The sequence below is a fragment of the Ranitomeya variabilis genome, chromosome 1, assembly GCF_051348905.1.
Source record: "Ranitomeya variabilis isolate aRanVar5 chromosome 1, aRanVar5.hap1, whole genome shotgun sequence".
NCBI classification, from domain to species: domain Eukaryota; kingdom Metazoa; phylum Chordata; class Amphibia; order Anura; family Dendrobatidae; genus Ranitomeya; species Ranitomeya variabilis.
Genome location: NC_135232.1, coordinates 913,321,117 through 913,346,396, shown reverse-complemented (window position 1 = coordinate 913,346,396; position 25,280 = coordinate 913,321,117). Strand labels below are relative to the sequence as shown.

The 25,280-nt window shown below is 45.5% G+C and overlaps 1 protein-coding gene across 5 annotated transcripts in view; it reads left to right on the top strand.

Moving 5' to 3' along the window:
• The first annotated feature begins 14,825 nt into the window (after positions 1-14,825).
• BBS7 (Bardet-Biedl syndrome 7) overlaps positions 14,826-25,280 on the top strand; it is a 65,809-nt gene continuing 55,354 nt past the window's right edge. For 2 of the 5 annotated variants that reach the window (XM_077279042.1, XM_077279037.1), the window contains exons 1-3: positions 14,845-14,944; positions 17,990-18,147; positions 20,667-20,732. In XM_077279042.1, the coding sequence (XP_077135157.1) occupies positions 18,112-18,147; positions 20,667-20,732 (102 nt within the window). In that variant the 5' untranslated portion in view covers positions 14,845-14,944; positions 17,990-18,111. Of the gene's footprint in view, positions 14,990-15,683; positions 15,791-15,929; positions 15,971-17,989; positions 18,148-20,666; positions 20,733-25,280 lie in introns of those variants that run through there. The other 3 variants (XM_077279041.1, XM_077279040.1, XM_077279038.1) reach the window with 3 other exon arrangements.

Sequence of the window (25,280 nt, the reverse complement as noted above, 5' to 3'; positions counted from 1 at the left end):
CTGGGGGCTCTGGTGAGGGTTCGGTGACCCCTCCTCAAGGGGGGGGGGGTACTGTTGTGAATTCTGCTCTTGGGTTCCCTCCGGTGGTTGTTGGTGGTAATACAGTTGTCCCTGGGTTGCAATCCTGGGCATGTGTCCCTGCTGATTGCAGTGCTGACTGGGGTATTTAAGGTTGCAGGATTCATTAGTCCTTGCCAGTTGTCCATTGTTCTTGGAAGGTTTGGATCTCAGTCTGGTTCCTCCTGCCCTGCTGCCAATTCAGCAAAGATAAGTGTCTGGTTTTTGTTTCTGCAGCACACATGCTGAGTGCTTTACAGATCAGTGCTATTCATTGTTTTTTCTTGTCCAGCTTAGACTGTGCCAGGATTTTTCCAGTCAAGTTGGATTCTCAGGAGATGCAGATATACGTTCCATGTCTTTAGTTAGATGGTGGAATTTTTGTATTATCTGCTGTGGATATTTTCAGGGTTTTATTACTGACCGCTTAGCATTCTGTCCTATCCTTTCCTGTTTAGCTAGAGTGGCCTCTTTTGCTAAACCCTGTTTTCTGCCTGCGTGTGTCTTTCCTCTAATACTCACAGTCAATATTTGTGGGGGGCTGTCTATCCTTTGGGGTTCTGCTCTGAGGCAAGATAGGATTCCCATTTCCATCTATAGGGGTATTTAGTCCTCCGGCTGTGTCGAGGTGTCTAGGATTGTTAGGTACATCCCACGGCTACTTCTAGTTGCGGTGTCAGTTTAGGGATTGTGGTCAGTATAGGTTCCGCCTACTCCTGAGAAAGTCTCATGCGGCTCCAAGGTCACCGGATCATAACAGTTCCCCTAGTCGACCTGGCTAAGCTGTAATACTATTGTAGGAACTCAAGGATTCTGATAGCATGGGGCAATGAACAGACAGACGGGTTTCTTTAGTGCAAATAGTGTATTTGTACAACAGCAATAACACCCAAAACAATATACTGATAACCCACAGTGTCCTGGAATGAAACGAGTCCTTGAAATATATACAGTAAATCTGCAGAGTTCTTAAAGGGATGGTGCCATAAAAAAAAAAAAATTCCAGCAATTGAAAAATGTAAAGAATTAATGTTTACATTTTCTTAAACAAATATTATCATTTGTTTATAATTTAGTAAAATATGAAAAATCATTTTAAAAAGTTTGGCATTTCCACTTTTAAACACTAGGGGAGCAGCTACTGAAATTTGACAAAAACCTAGTGTACAACTAGCTCACATTACTGCACTGCAGTAATTATGGGCGGAGTCTGCTGACATGGGTGTGATGTCACTCCTCTCCTCTCCTTCTGGGTGTTTGCTAAGGGATAAGAGGATTCAGGAACACAGCGAGAAGCCATTTTGTTGGTGACTGCAAAGTTATACTGACAAGTAAACAGTCACAGAGGATTGCAGGCAGCAAGGATTCTGGGAGACATATGGTGGAGGGAGCAGGGTGACAGCAGCACAGAGTATTTCAGGAGAGCAGTGTGCAGGCAGTTCTTTGGCACCATGTTCGGTGCGCAGAGCAGCCACGGATTTATATAGAGCGCTGTCTTTTATACACATGGATGGACCGTCTGCTCCACAAAATTGATGGCCTGTTCTGATCCAGACATTGCATGCAAAGACACCATTCCCCTCCTCAGATCCTGTCCTGGCGATGTGTGAAAGCGAGGCAACAGGCGCAGTACAGGGTTACACTGGGAAGCAGGGTGGAAATGTAGCCACATAGTAACGATAAAAATGAGACCCCTCTCTTCAGCTGCCTCACCAGCCCTCCCCTGACTGCACCTAACGTAGGTCATGCTGCCCCCTCTATGACCCCAGACCCGTGTGCAGGTGATCAGCCAGAACCACCCTAGAATGGGTCCCCTTTCTGAAGATAATACCGCTATATAGATCACACATAATGCTGTTATATAGTTCTCACATAATACCTCCATATAGATCACACATACCACCACATAGATCACACATAATGCCGCCAGTGTTCTCACATACCACCATATGCTTCTCACATAATACCGCCATATAGATCACCCATAATGCCGCCACATAGATCTCACATAATACCGCCATATACTTTTCACACATACCGCCATATAGATCACACATAATACTGCCATATACTAATCACATAATACCGTCATATAGATCATACATAAAACCCACCATATAATTCTCACCTAGTACTGCCACATAGATCACACATAATCCCACAATATAGTTCTCACATACCACCGTCATAGTTTTTACATCATTCCACAACACTGATCAAACATAATACCGCCATATAGATCACATATAATACCGTCACATAGATCACACAATACTTGGCGGCATAATGTGTGATATTATATATATTATAATATCTCGGCATAATGTGTGATCTTTATGGAGTATTATGTGATAAATATATATAGCGGCATTATACGTGATCCATATGGTATTGTGCTGCTCTAGGGAGGTCACATAGATGTATGGTGGAAGGAGCAGGGAGACAGGAGCACAGAGTATTCCAGGAGAGCAGTGTACTGGTCTACTGGGGGGGGGAGGGTGTGCTCACACTCACACGCTCCCAACTGTATACTTAGCCTTTACTGGCAATTAAAATGGGGGACACCCCCCAAAAAAAAGACATGGGGCCCCCTATAACTAATAACCAGCAAATACTATGCAGACAGCTGCGGGCTGACATTAATAGCCTAGGAAGGGGCCCATGTATATTGTCCCCCCCAGGCTAAAAACATCAGCTCTCAGCCGCCTTTTACATGCGCCTTTTCTGGCGCTTTGCCTGGCAATTTCCACTTGCCCTGTAGCGATAGCAAGTGGGGTTCATATTTGTGGGGTTAATGTCACCTTCATATTGTCCGGTGACATCAAGCCCACGGCTTAGTAATGGAGAGGCGTCTATAAGGCACCCATCCATTACTAATCCTATAGTTGTATTGTAAATAAAGACTCGGCCAGAATAAAGTCCTTTATTAATCTTTTTTAAACCATACCGAATGCATAATCCTCGACTCTCATCTCCCACAACAAAAATAAACCACAATGGGGAAAAACATGCAGGGAGGAGAGGAGTGCATAGGAGAGGATTAGATACTGACTGCTGAGCCGTGTATCTAATCCTGTCCTGTGTGATACCGACTGCTGAGCCGTGTATCTAATCCTGTCCTCTGTGATACCGACTGCTGAGCCATGTATCTAATCCTGTCCTCTGTGATACCGACTGCTGAGCCGTGTATCTAATCCTGTCCTCTGTGATACCGACTGCTGAGCCGTGTATCTAATCCTGTCCTGTGTGATACCGACTGCTGAGCCATGTATCTAATCCTGTCCTGTGTGATACCGACTGCTGAGCCATGTATCTAAACCTGTCCTGTGTGATACTGTGCTGAGCCACGTATCTAATCCTATCTTGTGTGATACTGTACACAGGACAGGATTAGCTACACAGGACAGAGGTAGCAGTGGTAGATGGTATATAGAGGCAGGCAGGAGTGGTAGGTGGTATATAGGGGCAGGTAGCAGTGGTAGGTGGTATATAGGGGCTGGTAGCAGTGGTAGGTGGTATATATAGAGGCAGGTAGCAGTGGCAGTTGGTATATGGGGCAGGTAGCAGTGGTAGGTGCATAATAAAAATAAACAAATAAAAAAAAAACCTGTACTTACCTTCCCTCCTCTCTCAGGAAGTGCTGAATCATGTTCAGGGCAGAGCAGTGTGATGATCTCCCTGCTGTGCTCTGAACAGGTCGGCAGTGAGCAGTGATTGCAGCCTGTACTGTAATACTAAGTACAGGCTGCAATCACCGCTCCTCGCTGCAGATACTTACCTCGGCCCCTGCTTCCCAGCAGCAGCTTCTCCCTGGCAGCTCCTGCCATCACACACACTGAGCTGTGTGTGCAATAACAGAGAAAAAAAAAAACAACAAAATGGCCGCGATCTCCTCTCACAGCTGTGACGTAGCAGCCCAGTGGGTGTGCCCAAGTCACAGCTGAGAGGCAGGAGGAGCGGCCTCAATGTAAGGGATGCGGTCGGAGTCCGACCGTTGGCTCCTATGCCCATGGCTGCCGTAAGTGAGGTGTGCAAGTGTCGTGCCCAGACACTTACACTCACACTAATGAAAATGGCAGCCTCCAGTGGTAAAAGTAAAAGTGAATAAATAAAAAAGTAGTACATTTACTTTTGTATTAAAAATAATTGATTATATTATCAATAATTATTAATACAAAAACTAAAATCACGGCATCCTCCCTTTAAGGCAGAGTCCTCAGCAAGGTGAGCAAAAGGTGAGTGTGACAGGTGACGTGGTGCAGATCCAAACACTGTCGGTGCAGAAAGAGTCAAATCCAGGTATGAAGTAAACACAGGGAAGTCCAGAACAAGTCCACAAGTTCATCCTAGGTGTGGCATGAACACGGGTAAGTCCAGAAACTAGTTCACAAGTTGATCCCAGATTTGGCATAAACACAGGTAAGTTCAGAAACAGGTTCACATAAGTATTTTACTGGTGTTGTTTCCAACAGCTCCCACCGGGGGGAGTAAATGAAGGATTACGTAGCAGCTCACAGTCCAGAAACAAGTCCATAAACAAAGTTCCAAAAACACAGTTCTTACCATTAGGAATGAACCAAGGGTTAAGTTCCAAGTCAGCAGACTAATGATAACATAGAGAGTGTAGCTTACATATGCAGGGAATGGCCAGAGGTAGAGACACACTCAGAACCAGCAGCTTAGCTGAAGGAGAACAGAATCAGAATACTCCAGCAAAGTGACTGACACCTGACCAGGGTTTTAAACAAACGAACAGGAAGTAGGGCAGACAAAAACAGCAAACTCCATCTTAACAAAGGGCAAAATCATTCACAAGGTGACTTAGAAAACCCGGAATACTGACATTACTCCCCCCCCTAGAAACGGCCTCAGGACGAATCTGGACCAGGCTTGTCTGGGTATCTACGATGAAATTGAGCAACCTTCAGGGGAGCATTGATGTTAATTACTGGTTCCCAAGAATCGTTTTCAGGAGAGTAACCCTGCCATCTAACTAGATACTGAAGCCGGTTCCTATGAAGTCTTGAATCAATTATGTCCTGTACCACAAATTGTTCTTCGCCATCAACCAACACTGGTGGAGGAGGAGGTACGATACGTCCCTGAAATGTGTTAAGAGAGACCGGTTTTAATAAAGAAACATGAAATACTGGGTGTACCTTTAGAGTTTGTGGCAGCTTCAGCCAACAAGCAACAGAGCTCACAATCCCGGTGATCTTGAATGGACCGATGAACTTCTGCCCCAGTTTCTGCGTAGGAACACCCAATCTTAGATTCTTGGTGGACAACCAAACCGAGTCTCCTACCTTATACATGGGTGCCGGTTTCCAGAATCTATTGGCCGTCTTCTTGTAACGCTCCTGTGCTGCGATCAGGGAGTCTTTCAAAATTACGTTGCAACACCGTCACTCTATCTTGAACTGCTGGTACCGAAGTAGCAACCGGAGACCTAGGCAAAATATTTGGATGATATCCCAGATTGGCGAAAAAAGGTGTTACCTTCGTGGAACTGCTCTGTGAGTTGTTATACCAAAATTCCACAAGTGCAAGTAGCTTAAGCCAATCATCCTGCAAATGACTGACGTAACAGCGCAGATATTGCTCCAAGGTTTGATTGGTCCGTTCAGTCTGCCCGTTGGTCTGAGGGTGGTATGCAGAAGACAAGCAAACATTAATGTGGAGCGCAGAACAAAATCCTTTCCAAAACCTAGAGGTAAATTGTATTCCCCGGTCAGAGATGATCTCATCTGGTACCCCATGCAGCCGGAAAACGTTCTGGATAACGAGATCCACTGTCTCTGTAGCTGAGGGAAGACCGGTGCAAGGAATGAAATGAGCAGCCTTCGTTAAACGGTCCACTACCACCAAAATAGTATTTTTACCGCCAGAGATGGGTAACTCCACAATAAAGTCCATCGAAATAGACCCAAGGGCGAGAAGGTACGGGTAGTGGCTTAAGAAGGCCAGTCGGTGAAACACGAGGAACTTTGTACCGGGCACAAACCTCACAAGAGCGGACATAGTCATTCACATCCTTCAAGCAGGTAGGCCACCAGAAAAAAACGACTTAAGAATTCCTGCGTCTTCTGCGTCCGATGACCAGCCAATACGAAGTCATGGACCAATTTGAGAATTCGAAGTCTCACAGCCTCAGGGACATAAATACAGCTATCTCTAAGCCATACACCATTCTGAAAAACAAGATTCACATTGTCATGTGGGGCAGCAAGAAATACGTCACCATCATAGGCCAGCTTGATCTCCTCCCACAAGTTCCGGTCCTGGAGCACTCCTATGAAATTGGCATCTGACAAGATGGTCTTAGACGGGGTCCCAGGCACGGAGTCCATTGTGTGGATTCGGGAAAGTGCATCGGCTTTCCCATTACGTGAACCTGGGCGGTACGAGATGATAAAATCAAACTGGTTCAAGTACAAACTCCACCTAGCTTGTCGAGGTGAAAGACATCTGGCGGACTTAAGGAATTCCAAATTACAGTGATCTGTGAGCACTACTACCTGTTGAGTTGCTCCCTGCAAATGGTGTCTCCATTCCTTAAAGGCGGAAATGATTGCCAAAAGTTCCTTATCTGCAATATCATAGTTCAGTTCAGCAGATGATAACCTGCGAGAAAAGAAGGCACACGGGTGCAGCAAACCTTTGTCTCTGGTTCGTTGTGAGGATTGCTCCCAGTGCTCAGTCAGAAGCATCCACCTCCACGACAAAAGGCAGTGCAGGATCCGGGTGCGTCAATATCGGAGCAGTGGTAAAACAAACCTTGAGGCGATCAAAGGCTTCCTGGGGGGCTTGCGAAGACCATACAAACTTCTTCCCCTTCTTGGTGAGGAGAGTGATGGGACGGACAATTTCTGAAAAATTCCGAATAAAAAGTCTATAAAAGTTAGCAAAACCAATGAATCGTTGTACCTCTTTGATGTTTCCTGGTACCGGCCAATCTATGATCGCCTGGATCTTGCTGGACTCCATATTCAATCCCTGGGGAGAAATAACATAGATTGAATCTTGGAGCAATGAAATTCACACTTTTCGAGTTTGATGTACAAATGATTATATCTCAAACGTCTGAGCACGGTCTTGACATGTTCCTGTAATGAATCAGAGAAAATCAAGATGTCATCCAGGTAAACTACTACATAATGATCCAGTAAATCCTTGAAGATATCGTTGGCTAAGTGTTGGAGAGCAGCAGGAGCGTTAGAGTCCGAATGGCATCACTAAATATTCAAAATGTCCATACCGACATCTGAAAGCTGTCTTCCATTCGTCTCTGGGACGTATACAGAGTAAATTATATGCCCCGCGAAGATCTAATTTGGTAAATATTTTAGCTTGGCGAACTCTCTCCAACAATTCAGGAATTAACAGCAACGGGTACCTGTTACGAATGGTTACCTTGTTTCGCTCCCGGTAGTCAATACAAGGTCTTAGAGTGCCATCTATCTTCTTTACAAAGAATATGGGGGCTCCCGCTGGTGAAGAGGATGGTCGGAAAAACCCCTTGGCTAAATTCTCATCTATGTATTCTCGCAATGTCTTTAATTCTGGAGCTGACAACGGGTAAACATGGCCGAAAGGAATCGCTGCCCCAGGAAGAAGCTCTATAGGGCAGTCATAAGGTCTATGTGGAGGGAGTTGGTCTGCCTTCCTTTTGTCACAAATGTCTGAGAGTTCCTGGTAAACCAGGGGGAGAGTAGATACCTGTTTTGTTTCCTCCAAATTCTGGGTAACTGGAGCCATTACCGGTGGACTGATGGTAGGGCTACACTTCGGAAGGAAGGATATCTCCTTGGTTGATGCTTGGATTCTGTGACCGTAACCAGGGAATTCCTAAAATTACAGGAAAATGAGGAGAAGATATTAACATAAAGGAAAGTGTTTCCTGATGGCCTGGTTCCATCTTACACTTCAGAAGCACCGTCTCCCGGTCTACTGGTCCGGAAACTAATGGAGAACATCCACCGTTTCCATGGTGACTGGTGAGGCTCTTAGTTGTGTCTTAATACCATGTTCCCTGGCAAAAGAAGAATCCATGAAATTTCCACCTGCTCCAGAGTCTATCATAGCAGAACTTGGTATCCACTGTCCCTCCCACAGAATCTGAATAGGAAGAGAACAATGTGAGTATTTCTCCCCTTGATCTTTATGGGAAGCCGGCATCACTGTTAGGGGAACCACAGCATCTATATGTAAACTGGTCTCCGAAACTTCTGACTCAGTGTCCGTATTGTCATAATCCCCTACTGCCGCCAACACTTTGTTAGGTCTCCTGGGACATTTAGGACAATTAATGAGGAAATGATCCGATTGACCGCAGTAAAAACATAAGCGCTCACAAAACCGATATTCACAGCGTTTGTTACTCTCACGTTTTTGTAGTGAGTCCACTTGCATAGGCACCTCCTCAGCTTCCCGTGGGTTCTTGCTGGTAGTTTCCCTAGATGGAAGAGTAAAATTAGTGATGCAATTTAAAGCTGCCCATTTCTCTTGTCTGCGTTCAGTTAGGAGGATATCAATACGCACACAGTGTTGTAAAAATAAGTCAAACTCCTGTGGAGACTCTGAGCAAGCTAGCTCATCCTTGATTGTACTGGACAACTCTTTCCTAAAAATTGGCAATAAAGCATTGTTATCCCAGTGGGTATCCACTACTAACCTCTTAAATTCAGTAATATATTCTATGACTGAACGTTTCCCCTGGCGTAAGGAAAGCAAGGATTTTTCAGCAGAGGCACGGCGGTTGGGATCATCAAACATTTGCGCCATAGCTGCCAGAAAATCATCCAAATTATTTAGATGGACATCACGACTTTCAACCATAGGATTTGCCCAAGCCAGTGCACGTGATGTCAACAACATAATAATACATAGTACCTTAGATCTATCAGACTGATAGTAGGAGGCATGTACATAAAATAATATGCATTGATTAACAAACCCGAGGAATTGACTTCGGTCACCATTAAACCGGAAAGGAGGCAATTTAGGCGTACTGGTGGGTGGTGTATGCTGAACAGGTGGTGTATGCTGAGCAGGTGGTGTAACATGAGCTTCTACCAAGGTACGTAAATCTTGGAGAGCCTGACCAAACATTGTGGTTAGCCCGGGAGTCCATGTCTCTAATCTTATTTTGTACAGCCGCCACCTCCTGCTGCAAGGAGTTAATCATAGCAAACATCTTGTCTACCCGTGTCTTTGTCATTGCCCCAGCAGAATCCTTTTTTTTAGGCTGGAGTATCCCGTAATACTATTGTAGGAACTCAAGGATTCTGATAGCATGGGGCAATGAACAGACAGAGACGGGTTTCTTTAGTGCAAATAGTGCATTTGTACAACAATTATCAAAAAATAACCTACAATTTCTTATTCCAGATACCAAAAGATAAAATACAGTATTTATTTATATAACTCTAAAAACCATGAAACAGCCACAAACAGATATACACAAGAATACCACACAACCGTGCACTCTAAAGTACCCCTAAATCTAGATATCCTATATCGATTTCTACCTGTGAGTGGAGGTTGGCACCCTACACATTGATACGAGAATGGCGCCCCCACTCACCGTCGGCTTGCCCTGTGGCTCCTCAAGTCAGCCCTATTTATAGTGTTTCAGACAGGCCAGCATCTATACATGACAGGAAATTGTATAGGACAAAAAAGATTCAGACCTTAGTTGAAAGGCCAAATTAAGGGTGCTGTGCACAGACATAGACAATGGTGCAAAACATAAAAGTGCATGTGAAAAAAAACTAAATGTGACAATACTAATGCTGTCCACTACTGATAATCATCTGCCTACCTGTGGGGGTTGGTACCCTACTTGTCAGGGGAAATGGCGCCCCCACTCGGCGGCGGCTGTCCCTAAATTTACCCTACTGATAATTAGATGTCAGCTCTCAAAAGGTTTCTCCAAGTATTGCCATGAAAAGATATTTCAACACAGCAGCATGAAACCACAGCAGTTATTTGTTCTGATATTTAGACAGCAAATGCATACAAATGCACAGCATGACAGCAAAAAGTAAGGAACACGATACTTATCAATTGATGTAGAATAACACGCTGTTTCATGGTTTTTAGAGTTATATAAATAAATACTGTATTTTATCTTTTGGTATCTGGAATAAGAAATTGTAGGTTATTTTTTGATAATTATTTAGACGTTTGGTTGACCTTAAAGCTGTTTATAGCTTATGTGGTATGTATTTGTACAACAGCAATAACACCCAAAACAATATATTGATAACCCACAGTGTCCTGGAATGAAACGAGTACTTGAAATATATACAGTAAATCGGCAGAGTTCTTAAGGCAGAGTCCTCAGCAAGGTGAGCAAAAGGTGAGTGTGACAGGTGATGTGGTGCAGATCCAAACACAGTCGGTGCAGAAAGAGTCAAATCCAGGTATGAAGTAAACACAGGGAAGTCCAGAACAAGTCCACAAGTTCATCCCAGGTGTGGCATGAACACGGGTAAGTCCAGAAACTAGTTCACAAGTTGATCCCAGATTTGGCATAAACACAGGTAAGTTCAGAAACAGGTTCACATAAGTATTTTACTGGTGTTGTTTCCAACAGCTCCCACCGGGGGGAGTAAATGAAGGATTACGTAGCAGCTCACAGTCCAGAAACAAGTTCATAAGCAAAGTTCCAAAAACACAGTTCTTACCAGGAGGAATGAACCAAGGGTTAAGTTCCAAGTCAGCAGACTAATGATAACATAGAGAGTGTAGCTTACATATGCAGGGAATGGCCAGAGCCAGAGGTAGAGGTAGAGACACACTCAGAACCAGCAGCTTAGCTGAAGGAGAACAGAATCAGAATACTCCAGCAAAGAGACTGACACCTGACCAGGGTTTTAAACAAACGAACAGGAAGTAGGGCAGACAAAAACAGCAAACTCCATCTTAACAAAGGGCAAAATCATTCACAAGGTGACTTAGAAAACCCGGAATACTGACATAACCACAGCACCGAGGCCAAACTAGCTAGCGTCGTCTGTACCAAGAACGGCCAACTGATGTCGACTGCCTTTAGCACGGGAGAGCTGCTCCATGCTGTTTTCAAAGCCCTAAAATCCACCTCACAGCCGTCTGTCCAGTCGACTGGGGTAGCTTCTTCCTGGTGAGGTCCGTCAAGGGCTTTACAAGGCTGTTATAGTTTTGTACAAAGGGCCTATGCAGAGGTGTCAAACTGCATTCCTCGAGGGCCGCCAACAGGTCATGTTTTCAGGATTTCCTTAGCATTCCACAAGGTGCTGGAATCATTCTGTGCAGGTGATTAAATTATCACCTGTGCAATACAAGGAAATCCTGAAAACATGACCTGTTGGCGGCCCTCGAGGAATGCAGTTTGACACCTCTGGCCTATAGTACCCTGCAGTGTCCAGGAAGGACATCACCTGTTTATTGGTCCTGGGGATGGGCCAGGACACGATAGCATACACTTTCCTAGGTTATGGCCTCGTGAACCCCCTTCCTACCCGATTCCCCAGGTAGTGGACCTCTCTCATGCCCATCTGACACTTTCCCGGCTTGATGGTCAGGCCTGCTTGATGGATGCGCCCGAGCACCTTCGGGAGATGCTGAAGGTGTTCCTCCCAGGTGAAACTGAAGATGTTAATGTCATCCAGGTATGCCACGGTGCACCTCTCCAGTCCCTGGAGCAGGAGGTTGACCATCCGCTGGAATGTGGCAGCAGCATTCTTCATGCCAAAAGGCATGACCGTGGACTCGTAGAGACCAAAGGGGGTGATAAAGGCAGACTTCTCCTGTGCCTCGGGGATCAGGGGAATCTGCCAATATCCCCGACTCAGATCCATAATGGATAGGTAGTGCGCGCCACCTAACCGCTCAAGCAACTCTTCAATGCGTGGCATTGAGTGCTCATCGGAGGCCGTTATGACTTTGAGCCCCCTGAAGTCCACACAGAACCAGGTGGCCTGATCCTTCTTTGGCACCAGGACTTCAGGTGAGGCCCACGCGCTCTTGGACCGCTTAATCACCCCCAGCTGCAACATCTCATCGATCTCCTGGCGCATGACATGCTGCACTTCGTCCGAGATTCGATAGGATGTCTGCCGTAGTGGATGCCCGGTGTCCACCTCATGGACCACTATCTCAGTCCTTCCAGGTCTGTTGGTAAACACGGCCTGGAAGGGTTCAAGCGTGGCTCGCAACTGCGACCGCTGGGGTGCGGATAGCAAGGCGCTTACCTCCACGTCCTCTATGGACCCACCTGCATTAAAGGGAAGGTGCCACCAGTTTTCTTGTAGTTTGTTTTTTTGTGAAATTAAGCTTAAAATAGTAAATAAAATGTACTAAGGCAATGTTTGCACTGTTTGCAAACATTTCTATATGAAAAATATTATATATTTTCTTACAAATATATATATTGACCACTAGGGGGAGCATTTTCCGTTTTAGACCTCAAGCAGCTATAGTAAGACTTACCAGCTTTACTGTTAGCTGGAAAATCTGGGCAGTAACTGCTGACATCAGCATTTCCCTCCCCTTTTGGGTGGTCTAATATCCCTGGGGCAGAATGAAGAGCAGCATCACAGGGCAGAGCCATTTTGTGTGTGACTGCCCTGTGGTCTGCTATCACCAGCAGTTACTGCATCAGAAGCACAGTTAGTTTATGTGGTGTGTATGGAGCAGCATTGTCTGTGCAGAGCTGTCTGTGACTCATCCCTCAGTAAGAAGGAGCTCCAGGTCTGCAGTGAATGGCCAGGCATTGTGGAGGGAGGGGAGAGATACATTGTATGGCTGAGAGAGGTGTCAGGTGTCACCTCTCTGCAGGCTGGGAATGCAGCTTAATGGAGTGAAAGGAGCTCCTGTGATGGAGAGTAAGTGGAGCTTGGCAGAGAGCACTGGGCTATAGTAAAATGGCAGCTAGTCACACCTACAGCAGTGAGTTGTGCAGCCCACAGAGGCGTGCCCAGCTCACTGCTAACGCCTCTCCAATGTTAAAGATAGGGTCAGCACCGGTCTATTATCTCCTATGTCCATGGGGTGCTGTAAAATGACACTGTTAGTGCCCTGCTACTGCTGCAAAACCAAGATGTCAGCCCCCAGTGCCTTCTTTAAACTCATATAACACACGAAATCTGTTTCACATGCATTTAAAACTTGGTTATAGCAGCATGTTATGCTACATTACAGTGATTTATTAATGATCTACAAACGCGGTACCTTACCTTTAACTTGGGCCAGCATGTCCAGAAGGGGGTCTTCCTCCCCTTCCTCGGGCAGGTTGCAGACCGGTAGGATGCAGGCTCCATGCATTTCGGCAATGACCGAAGATGACGTAGCGGTCTCGTGTTATTGCCGCAATGCATTCTTGGGACCGCAGCGTTGCGAGGAGCATCGCTAAACGCCTGGCCTAGATCCAGGGGCCGACGGAAGGTGAGTATATAACTATTTTTTATTTTCTTTTTTTAACAGGGATATGGTGCCCACATTGCTATATACTGCGTGGGCTGTGCTATATACTACGTGGCTGTGCAATATACGGCGTGGCTGGGCAATATGCTACGTGGCTGACGGCCCCCCAGAGGAAGCCCACGCGAAACGCACGTCGGGGCTGGTTCCATTGGCACTTTCATACACAGGTTATAATGGGTGAGATGCCCCTAGTCGGCTAACTATCCCTACCATGATCTGATTCCATGACGTGGATTTTTTCTGGGTTTGCTGTCCCCCTTTTTTTACCTGTAATATGTGACAATATAATCTTATTATGATGTGGATACTTCCCAGTTTGTTATACAAACGATTCTGTTCTCTTGATTATTGGTAGTGGATCAATATGCATGATGTGCACTATATTATACCATCATTGATTATGTATATTGTCTTTATGGCTCTTGCCCCATACCTGATATGCTATGTATGGATTTGTGCAGTGGGAATTTGTTGACACTGTGCACCACTTTTTCCATCGTCTTTTCTTATTATATGTGAGTTATTACTTGTAATTTTGTAATAAAAATTTATATATATTTTTACATATTTGGACTTTGTACTCTATGTCTAGTATAGGTTGTAGGTTGTGGCTGTGCAATATACTACGTGGCTGTGTTATATACTACGTGGCTGTGCTATATACTGCGTGGGCTGTGCTATATGCTACGTGGGCTGTGCTATATGCTACGTGGGCTGTGCTATATACTACATGGGCTGTGCTATATACTACGTGGCTGTGTTATATACTACGTGGACTGTGTTATATACTACGTGGCTGTGCAATATACTACGTGGGCTGTGCAATATACTACATGGCCTGTGCTATATACTACATACATATTCTAGAATACCCGATGCGTTAGAATCGGGCCACTATCTAGTTAACTATATAACAATGTAAAAACCTTCCTGTCTGATCTGTGCTGTTTGATCCATTAAAACCTTGATAAATTCCAGAAAAAAAAAGTCCGATGAAGGGACGAAAATGGAGTTTGTATGAGGATCCAGGAACCAAGTCCATTCTAGTCATTTCAGGGCTGAATTGTCTACACCGGAGGTGATTTTGTGAGGATCTCGCCATAATATCCACTGCAATGTAGTCACCTCAGCACTGAACCGTCTGGAGCGGAGTTGTAATGAGGACCTCAAAAATCAACTCAGCCGTCCTATCTCCAGTGCTGCTTCATACACGTCTAATACCTACAGTACAATAGTGCGCCTGCGAGCTATTACTACACCACGTTATGAATGACATAGCTCCGCCCCCCCTGGCCTAATTCTCAGCCATTGGCTGCCTTGCTGCAGGATGCACGTCATATGACCGAGACGTGACGTCGCACGCTCCTCCCCGGACGCGCTGGTTGCCTTGGTTGCTGTGGCCGTGCTGTGTGTGACTCGGGTGAGCTCCAGCGATGTGTACACGGCCGTCATTACTATACGCACGGTGTGTACTGTACTGTGCATGCGTGTGTCCTGCGTGCGGATTATGCGCTGCTGCCACAGGATGCGGGGCGCTGATCTGTGTAAATAAAGTTTGATTGAGGAGGCAGTTATTTGACGTTTTGTGCTCATTTCAATAAACTTTATTTATACTGTTTAGATGTGCTAGAGGAGATGGACAACCTCAGCTTAAAGGGGATGTCCGCTACTGGACCACCTCAGCTTAAAGGGGATGTCTGCTACTGGACCACCTCAGCTTAAAGGGGATGTCTGCTACTGGACAACCTCAGCTTAAAGGGGATGTCTGCTACTGGACCACCTCAGCATAAAGGGGATGTCTGCTACTGGACCACCTCAGCATAAAGGGGATGTCTGCTACTGGACCACCTCAGCTTAAAGGGGATGTCCGCTACTGGACCACCTCAGCTTAAAGGGGATGTCCGCTACTGGACCACCTCAGCTTAAAGGGGATGTCCGCTACTGGACCACCTCAGCTTAAAGGGGATGTCTGCTACTGGACCACCTCAGCTTAATCAATCCCTCTCCCGCAGCAGTGCCATTACGTGGCATTATTGTCACGTGTCCTCCACAATTTGTGTCTTTTTTGCCGTGCACACTGTTTTTAGGTTGTGGGGCGCTGAATTGATTAAGTTGGGGCTATCCAGTAGGGAAAATCCCCTTTTATATGACCAGTAATTTTTTTGCAGGTTTTAATGTTTCCAGAAAGTCTTCTCCCACCATCATTCCACATGCTGAAGAGACCCCCGAGCAAGTGGTGGTTGGGGGACCCCTGTTCTGGTGATAGGCAAGTGCAACATTGTGCACTCCATCTAGCCCGTTATTCTGTGAGCGCACAGGCCCCTCGGCCTTCGCTGTGATGCTGCCAGGTTTGCCCATGGAAGGCTATGTTCATACGTTGCATTTTTCCGTTTTTTTTTCTGCAGACAAATCCTTCTCTTGTCAGTAAAGATGCGGCTTAAATAAAGTAGGTTTTGCTGCATTTGTATCCGTTCCGTTTGTCTCTTGTGCATGCTGATAAAGTTTACTGCATAAAAAAAGGACGCGGCTTCCTGCGTTTTTTGTACCAAACCCGATACCTGATTTTTGCACTTTCCCGTTGCTTTCTATGGGTGAAGAATCGCTGAAAGCAGCGACGCTGCAGGATTCCAGGTCAGTCAGGGAAATAAAGCCAATGTGTGCAGGAGATTTCTGATATCTCAGACTTTCTGTAAACGGCACCGTGCAGCTAGGGTGGCCGGTCTGCGGGATTCGGGCAGCCATGGGCCACTAGTCTGGGACCTGTAAAATTCTTTTAGTTTTCACGTCTTTCAGTCTATTTTATGTGTTTAAATGGTGTAGAAAAACCAGATGGCGCTTAATCGAGGCTACTACAATCCTCGGCACGGAGGAATCGGCTCCACATGGTGCAGCGAAGACCAAGACCGAGTCCTCCAGCCGTGTTCCAGAGAAAATGGTCAACTCTAGTCCCCCAAGATTAAAAGGCAGACCTCCCGGAGTCCATCCACCGGTGCATAAAGGCTCCCATGTCATCTGGAATTCGGCTGGGAGATCTTTATTTTATGTGTTTTCCTGTTTTTGGATGTTGTTTGCCATTGTGGAGGGCTTTCAGATATTTTCGCCTGATTCATTATTTGTATCTTTATAAAAAAAAAAAAGTGTTCTCCAGTTTCCCTCTGGGGTGTTTTATGTACCCCAGTTATTTTGGCATAATTTTTGCCCCATTTAGCAAAATGTGTGATGTATAACAGGTCAAAGGGGATTAAAAAAGAGCTTTTTTTATTATTATTGAAAGGTAGTGCGGAAAAAGGGCAGCAAAAATCACAAGATAAAAAAAGGAAAGTGACTTACCCTCCCCCACAAATGATGAATGGGGGCCTGTGATGCATGCTGATTGGGGGTCCAAGAAGAATTTTCTAATGTATATAGTTTGGTAACTTATTTTAGTGATGCAAGTGGAGTTCTGTGGGATCCAGAGCAATGATCCGGCTTCCCTGCTGACATTGCTGGTGGGACTGGCACCGCTGGTGCTTCTTATAACCTGCTCGAAGCCTGTCTGTGTCCGGCCAGCGGTGGTGGCCTGTGAGTGCCAGAGGCGGTGGCCTGCCGTGTCTGTGGACCAGCTGTGGAGACCTGTATGGGCCAGCGGTGGTGGCCTGTAAGGGCCAGCGGTGGTGGCCTGTAAGGGCCCGCGGTGGAGGCCTGTGAGTGCCAGAGGTGGTGGTCTGCGGGGTCTGTGTGGGCCAGCTGTGGAGACCTGTATGGGCCAGCGGTGGTGGCCTGTGAGTGCCAGAGGCGGTAGCCTGCGGGGTCTGTATGGGCCAGCGGTGGTGGCCTGTGAGTGCCAGAGGTGGTGGTCTGCGGGGTCTGTGTGGGCCAGCTGTGGAGACCTGTATGGGCCAGAGGTGGTGGCCTGTGAGTGCCAGAGGTGGTGGTCTGCGGGGTCTGTGTGAGCCAGCTGTGGAGACCTGTATGAGCCAGCTGTGGAGACCTGTATGGGCCAGCGGTCGTGGCCTGTGGTGGGCCGGCGGCGGCGGTGCCTGTGGGGACCAGCTTTTTACAGTTGTCCTCCCCTGTGGGTTGTACTCTAGTTTGACATTTCATCCACAGCAGAATTCGCATCCAGCAGGTTTTTTTTGCCAATTTCCTCTTCACTATTGAACCCAATATTTTATTTTCAGTTCATCAGTTCAATTGTGATTTTGATGTGGATTTTCTGGCAGATTTCACTGTGTATGAATGTCCACAGAAAAGACCACCTGAATTAAAGTACCTTTCCACTAGACTAACAGATTTTTCTTTTTCTTTTTTTTCTTTTTTTTTAAATCTTAATTTTACTCTTCATCCTTCTCTACATGTGACCCAGAAATATATGAAAGTCTAACATGCCAACCTCTCCAATGATCAGTACTTTTATTTGTACAAGTTATTTGCTGTTCTGCTGTGTTATCCTCGTCTTAATGTTGTTTTCTTAATGTATTTTCAGCTATGCCATTCTGCAGTGAAAACAGACAAACTGGTAAGGAGCTGACGGGAGCCTGACCACAGGCCTTTCTATTGGTGGGCTATTTCTTGTAAGAAGCTAGGAGACAGCTGGCTGTCATCAACATGGAGCTGCAGTTAAACCTTGTGGATTACTTGCAGGTATGGCACAAAATCCCTGTTATCCCGCTGTCAAGGAGAAGTGTTATAAAAATCTGTATTAACCCAATAACGACCAAAGATATTTTTGGTTTTTTTGCTGCCCCTCTTCCCAGAGCCATAATTTTTTTTATTTTTCCGTCAATATGGCCATGTGAGGGCTTATTTTTTGCAGCACGAGTTGTACTTTTGAACGACACCATTGGTGTCAACATATCGTGTACTGGAAAACGTGAACAAAATTCAAAGTGCGGTGAAATTGCAAAAATAGTGCAATCCCACATTTTGTTTTTTGTTTGGCTTTTTTACTAAGTTCACTAAATAACCTGCTCAAAAGTGAATATTCAAAATCCAAATATCAAATGCTTTAAAATAGTTTTATTGAATATAATTAAAAACCAGGAGAAACTAATAACAAACCTCACCATATATATCATAGCACAAAGAATATATACATCATTAGGAACACAGATCCCATATTATATACAAATATAATTGGCTGAATGACCCTCAAAAAATCATATAAAGTGCAAATCTAATAATCAGTCTGTCAGAACTTCATAAAGTGCATAAGTGATGTACAAAGGGTATAAATACCAATATATTAGTGATCCGTGGCTCCCAAGGACACCAGCTCCAACGTACGTTTCGCCACCGTGGCTTTTTCAAGGCTCCTTGAAAAAGCCACGATGGCGAAACATATGCCACCGTATATGCAATAAAACTATTTTAAAGCATTTGATATTTGGATTTTGAATATTCACTTTTGAGTAGGTTTTCTAGATTTGTTCTAGTGAATATTATTTATTGATTTTGGTGAGATTTTCTTACTGTGGTTGGTTTAAGTTCACTAAATGCTAAAACTGACCTGCCATTATGATTCTCCAGGTCATTACGAGTTCATCGACACAAATATGTCTAGGTTCTTTTTTTATCTAAGTGGTGAAAAAAAAATCCAACTTCGCTTAAAAAAAAAAAAGAAACTGCGCCATATTCCGATACCCGTAGCGACTCAATTTTTCGTGATCTGGGGTCGGTTGAGGGCTTATTTTTTGCGTGCCAAGCTGATGTTTTTAATGATGCCATTTTGGTGCAGATACAATATTTTTGATCGCCTGTTATTGCATTTTAATGCAATGTTGCGGCAACCAAAAAAAGGAATTCTGGCGTTTTTACTTTTTTTCTCGCTATGCCGTTTAGCAATTGGGTTAATCCTTACATATATTTATATTTATTATTATTAACTTTTTTTTTTTTTTTTTACTTTTGGCATTCTTCAATAGTCTCTATGGGAGAATGGAAGCTGCCATAACCCGATCGCCTCTGCTACATACAGGCGATGATCAGATCACCAGGCGGCGCTCATAGTAATCCGGCAGTGACAACCATAGAGGTGTGAAGGAGACATCAGGTTGTCATTACAACCCATCGGAGACCCGCAATCACGTGACGGAGGTCACCGATGGGCGGATTTCCGTTGCGATTGCCAAATGCCCATATTAAATGCCGCTGTCAGCTTTTGACAGCGGCATTTAACGGGTTAATAGCTGACATGTGCCGGGAAAGATATGGGCTCACCGCCAGAGCCCACATCAAAGGGAGGGAGTCCGACATCGGCGTACATTTACGCTAAATGTCGGAAAGGAGTTAAAAGAGGCCAAGAAATGTGCTTTTCTAAAAGGGCTTTTCCAGGCTAAGGCTACTTTCACACTAGTCCGTCGGTACGGGCCGTCGCAAACCGTCGGCCCAACATACCGACGGACAGTGTGTTAAAGTAGCAAAACATGGGCAGCGGATGCAGTTTTACAACACATCCGCTGCCCATTCTGCAGTCCGGGGAGGAGGGGGCGGAGTTTCGGCCGCGCATGCGCGGTCGAAAATGGCGTACTTGACGCACAAAAAAATTTACATGGAACGTTTTTTTGTGCCAATGGTCCGCCAAAACACGACACATCCGTCACAATGCGTCGCTAATGCAGGTGTATGGGGAAAAAACGCATCCTGCGGACAACTTTGCAGGATGCGTTTTTTCTACATAACGACGCATTGCGACATCCGTCACACAATGCAAGTGTGAGAGTAGCCTAAGAAGAAACATCTGCAGTCACTCTGTGACATCAGACTGCCAAATCCTGACAGTATGCCATGCTCGCACTGTCAAATTTCCCCTGTGTGCCCCAAGCAAGTGGGCAATCACTTAACCACTTATACACAATTTGCATTCTTGCGGTCACATGCCAATTAGTCTCATCATGGTTTTCTCAAGTCAAGTTTTTAATAGTCGGCACATGACTGCAAGTATGTAAATTGCTCACGTGACTGCCCACTTGCTGGGATCATAAAGGGATGTCATGACTGTGCACATTGTACATTGTCATGATTTGGCAGGCAGAGTGACTGCAGACTCTAATTAAGCCTGGAAGAGTCATTATAAACTTAGAAGATCAATGTGCAAAATGTGCATTGCTTGTATTACACATTAAATAGAGAATTTAAATATGTTCATATCTATCTATCTATAGGTTGGGGTCACTGCTCAGAAAACAATGAGATTACTTCCGGCATCTGGAAGAAGAGCAACTCAGAAGGTAACATAAATGCCTTATCTCTCCTCCAGGTTCATTATGGCAGGTCCTGTATAACTGCGCAACTTGTTACTCAACAATAGTCTGTCTTTAAGGCCATGTGCACACGTCAGGATTTCTAGCAGAAATCTTCCTGACAAAAAAACGGACATTTCTGCCAGAAAACCGCTGCGTTTTTTTCGCGTTTTTTTTACGCGTATTTGTGCGTTTTTTTCCAAATGCATAGAATTGCGGGAAAAACGCGGAAAATCCGCAAAATTAATGAACATGCTGCTTTTTTTACCGCGATGCGTTTTTTTCGCGGAAAAAAATGCACCATGTGCACAAAACATGCAGAATGCATTCTAAATGATAGGATGCATAATGTATGCGTTTTTAATGAGTATTTATAGCGTTTTATCGCGAAAAAACACGAAAAAACCTGAATGTGTGCACATAGCCTAAAGGGTTGGCAACATCATTTTTTTATGATGTAAATAAGTCTGTGGGTGAATAAAACAATAAAAGATACTCACCTAGGGCACCATGATGGTCCTTCCCATTGTTACCTGTGTCCCCCTGGCCTTCTCACTTTCCCTTCCAACACAGGGAACATCACTTAACCCCTGCAGCCACCCGGCAGCCATTAATTAGCTGCAACCTTCACATTCTGTCCTAGCTGGAAGAAAGAATCTCGTTTCTGGCTTAGGCTACGTTCACATTTGCGTTGTGCGCCGCAGCGTCGGCGCCGCAGCGCACAACGCAAACAAAAACGCGGCAAAACGCACGCTAAAACGCTGCGTTTTGCGCCGCATGCGTCGTTTTTGCCCGCAAGTTGGACGCAAAAAAAATGCAACTTGAAGCGTTTCTTGCGTCCAACGCTTGCGGCCATGCGGCGCAAAACGCAGCACAACGCATGTCCATGCGCCCCCATGTTAAGTATAGGGGCGCATGACGCATGCGGCGCCGCTGCGGCGCCCGACGCTGCGGCGCTGACCGCAAATGTGAACGTAGCCTTAGACGCAATGTGAAGGCTGCAGTGAGTTTTCTATGTTTTAATATTCCCATGGGGTCATTATAAATATAAAAAATGTAGCGAATCACCATTTAATCTCTTAACACTGATTGACATACTATTACGTCATGGAAGCTCAGAAGCTGAACCCGCTCAGGTCAGAAAATATACCAGTTATACTACATAGCTGGCATCTGCCTTTAACAGCAGTAATTGGCACTATCGTCAATCGCTGCCGTTAACCTTTTAAATGCTGCTGTCAATCACTAACTGTGCCTTAAGTGCCAACATCCGGCCCGGTCATCTGTTTGAGTTGCCTATTCAACAGCCACCATCCTCCTGCGGCACCTGCTCAGATTGTGATTTCAGGAGATGAAATCTCGTCTCTCGAGATCTCGATGTGCTCATGTGCCGCTTCCGGTGGCCATTTTCCTGAAGCTCACCTTGGGAATATCATTAAAAAAAAAATTGACTCCACTCACTGGTACCAACACCTTCTGTGACCCCAGGCACCACAGCATCGCCCCGCTCCTGCCGCCAGCATTTTGCAGCAGCAACCCTGCCTCCTGTGACCCCCTCCTCCGCAGCCGCCCCCCAGGTAAGCTACCATTAAAAGGGAATATCAGACGCACCACCATTTTATTTAAAAAAGAATAATCCTATTTTGCACCCCAATATTTGGGCTGCGTCTTATGTTCTGGTGCATCTTATAATCCGAATAATATGGTACTTGTACATTTGAAGGAAGAAACAGCAATGCCAGCATTGATTGGTCGCAGGTAGGGTTGAGCGACTTTTGCTTTTTTTAGGATCGAGTCGGGTTTTTTTTTTTTCTCTCTCGATATCTCGATCTCTCGATCTCTCTCTCTCGATCTCTCTCTCTCGATCTCTCTCTCTCGATCTCTCTCTCTCGATCTCTCTCTCTCGATCTCTCTCTCTCGATCTCTCTCTCTCGATCTCTCTCTCTCGATCTCTCTCTCTCGATCTCTCTCTCTCGATCTCTCTCTCTCTCTCTCTCGATCTCTCTCTCTCGATCTCTCTCTCTCGATCTCTCTCTCTCGATCTCTCTCTCTCGATCTCTCTCTCTCGATCTCTCTTGATCTCTCTCTCGATCTCTCTCGATCTCTCTTGATCTCTCTCGATCTCTCTTGATCTCTCTCTCTTGATCTCTCTCTCTTGATCTCTCTCTCTTGATCTCTCTCTCTTGATCTCTCTCTCTTGATCTCTCTCTCTCGATCTCTCTCTCGATCTCTCTCTCTCTCGATCTCTCTCTCTCTCGATCTCTCTCTCTCTCGATCTCTCTCTCTCGATCTCTCTCTCTCTCTCGATCTCTCTCGATCTCTCTCGATCTCTCTCTCTCGATCTCTCTCTCTCGATCTCTCTCTCTCGATCTCTCTCTCTCGATCTCTCTCTCTCGATCTCTCTCTCTCGATCTCTCTCTCTCGATCTCTCTCTCTCGATCTCTCTCTCTCGATCTCTCTCTCTCGATCTCTCTCTCTCGATCTCTCTCTCTCGATCTCTCTCTCGATCTCTCGATCTCGATCTCTCTTGATCTCTCTCTCGATCTCTCTCTTGATCTCTCTCTCGATCTCTCTCTTGATCTCTCTCTCTCTCTCTCTCTCTCTCTCTCTCTCGATCTCTCTCGATCTCTCTCGATCTCTCTCGATCTCTCTCTTGATCTCTCTCTTGATCTCTCTCTCTCTCTCTCTTGATCTCTCTCTCTCTCTCTCTCTCTCTCTCTCGATCTCTCTCGATCTCTCTCGATCTCTCTCGATCTCTCTCGATCTCTCTCGATCTCTCTCTTGATCTCTCTCTTGATCTCTCTCTTGATCTCTCTCTTGATCTCTCTCTTGATCTCTCTCTTGATCTCTCTCTCTCTCTCTCTCTCTCTCTCTCTCTCGATCTCTCGATCTCTCTCTCGATCTCTCTTGATCTCTCTCTCGATCTCTCTCTCGATCTCTCTTGATCTCTCTCTCGATCTCTCTCTTGATCTCTCTCTCGATCTCTCTCTCTCTCGATCTCGATCTCTCGATATCTCGATCTCTCGATATCTCTCTCTCGATATCTCGATCTCTCGATCTCTCTTGATCTCTCTCTCGATCTCTCTCTTGATCTCTCTCTCGATCTCTCTCGATCTCTCGATCTCTCTCTCTCGATCTCTCTCTCTCGATCTCTCTCTCTCGATCTCTCTCTCTCGATCTCGATCTCTCGATCTCGATCTCTCTATCTCTCTCTCGATATCTCGATCTCTCGATCTCTCTCTCGATCTCTCTCGATCTCTCTCTCGATCTCTCTCTCTCGATCTCTCTCTCTCGATCTCTCTCTCTCGATCTCTCTCTCTCGATCTCTCTCTCTCGATCTCTCTCTCTCGATCTCTCTCTCTCGATCTCTCTCTCTCGATCTCTCTCTCTCGATCTCTCTCTCTCGATCTCTCTCTCTCGATCTCTCTCTCTCGATCTCTCTCTCTCGATCTCTCTCTCTCGATCTCTCTCTCTCGATCTCTCTCTCTCGATCTCTCTCTCTCGATCTCTCTCTCTCGATCTCTCTCTCTCGATCTCGATCTCTCGATCTCGATCTCTCGATCTCGATCTCTCGATCTCGATCTCTCGATCTCGATCTCTCGATCTCGATCTCTCGATCTCTCGATCTCTCTCTCTCGATCTCTCTCTCTCGATCTCTCTCTCTCGATCTCGATCTCGATCTATCTCGATCTCGATCTATCTCGATCTCGATCTATCTCGATCTCGATCTATCTCGATCTCGATCTATCTCGATCTCGATCTATCTCGATCTCGATCTATCTCGATCTCGATCTATCTCGATCTCGATCTATCTCGATCTCTCTCGATCTATCTCTCTCTCTCTCCTTTTGAAAATGTCCGATCCGTTTCGCTCAACCCTAGTCGCAGGGCTCATGTAACAACCTCACGTGAATCCTGGAAACTCGAGTGCCTACACAGCTGGACCTTCACTGGAGGTGAGTAGATGTGTTTTTATTTTAATGGGGGCAAGCATTCAGAATGAGAAGCGGTGGTCCTAATAGTGGATTGGTAAATGCTATAAAGAGGAAAGGAATTGAAATGTCAAAATTTCTGGGGGGTTTTCAGTTGCTGCATATTCCCACCCAAAATGCAGTAGGATGTGATCAAAATATAGTATGTACGCCAAAATGGTCTAAATAAATATCCCACCTTGTCAAGCAAACAGCACAAGCCTTCATCTCCATTGATAGAAAAATAAAAAAAATGATGGATCTCAAAAAATGGCATCACAAACTAAATTTTCCCCGGCAGAACAGGGGAGAATGAGGAGAGCCGTGTTCAGCACCCGGTGCCGGGGAACAGCGCTTACTGTAACGCTTCTTCCCTGGCGCCGGGGTGTCACACGGAGGACATCCATGTATGTCATCTGAGTACACGTGTGTGGGACGTTTTGCGGCCCGTGCTGACGGTAAAAAACGAGCATGATTTGCCCATGGACACAGTCTATGGAAACACACTGACATTTACACAGATCCATTCACTTGAATGGGTCTACATGTGTCAGTATCTCTGGTA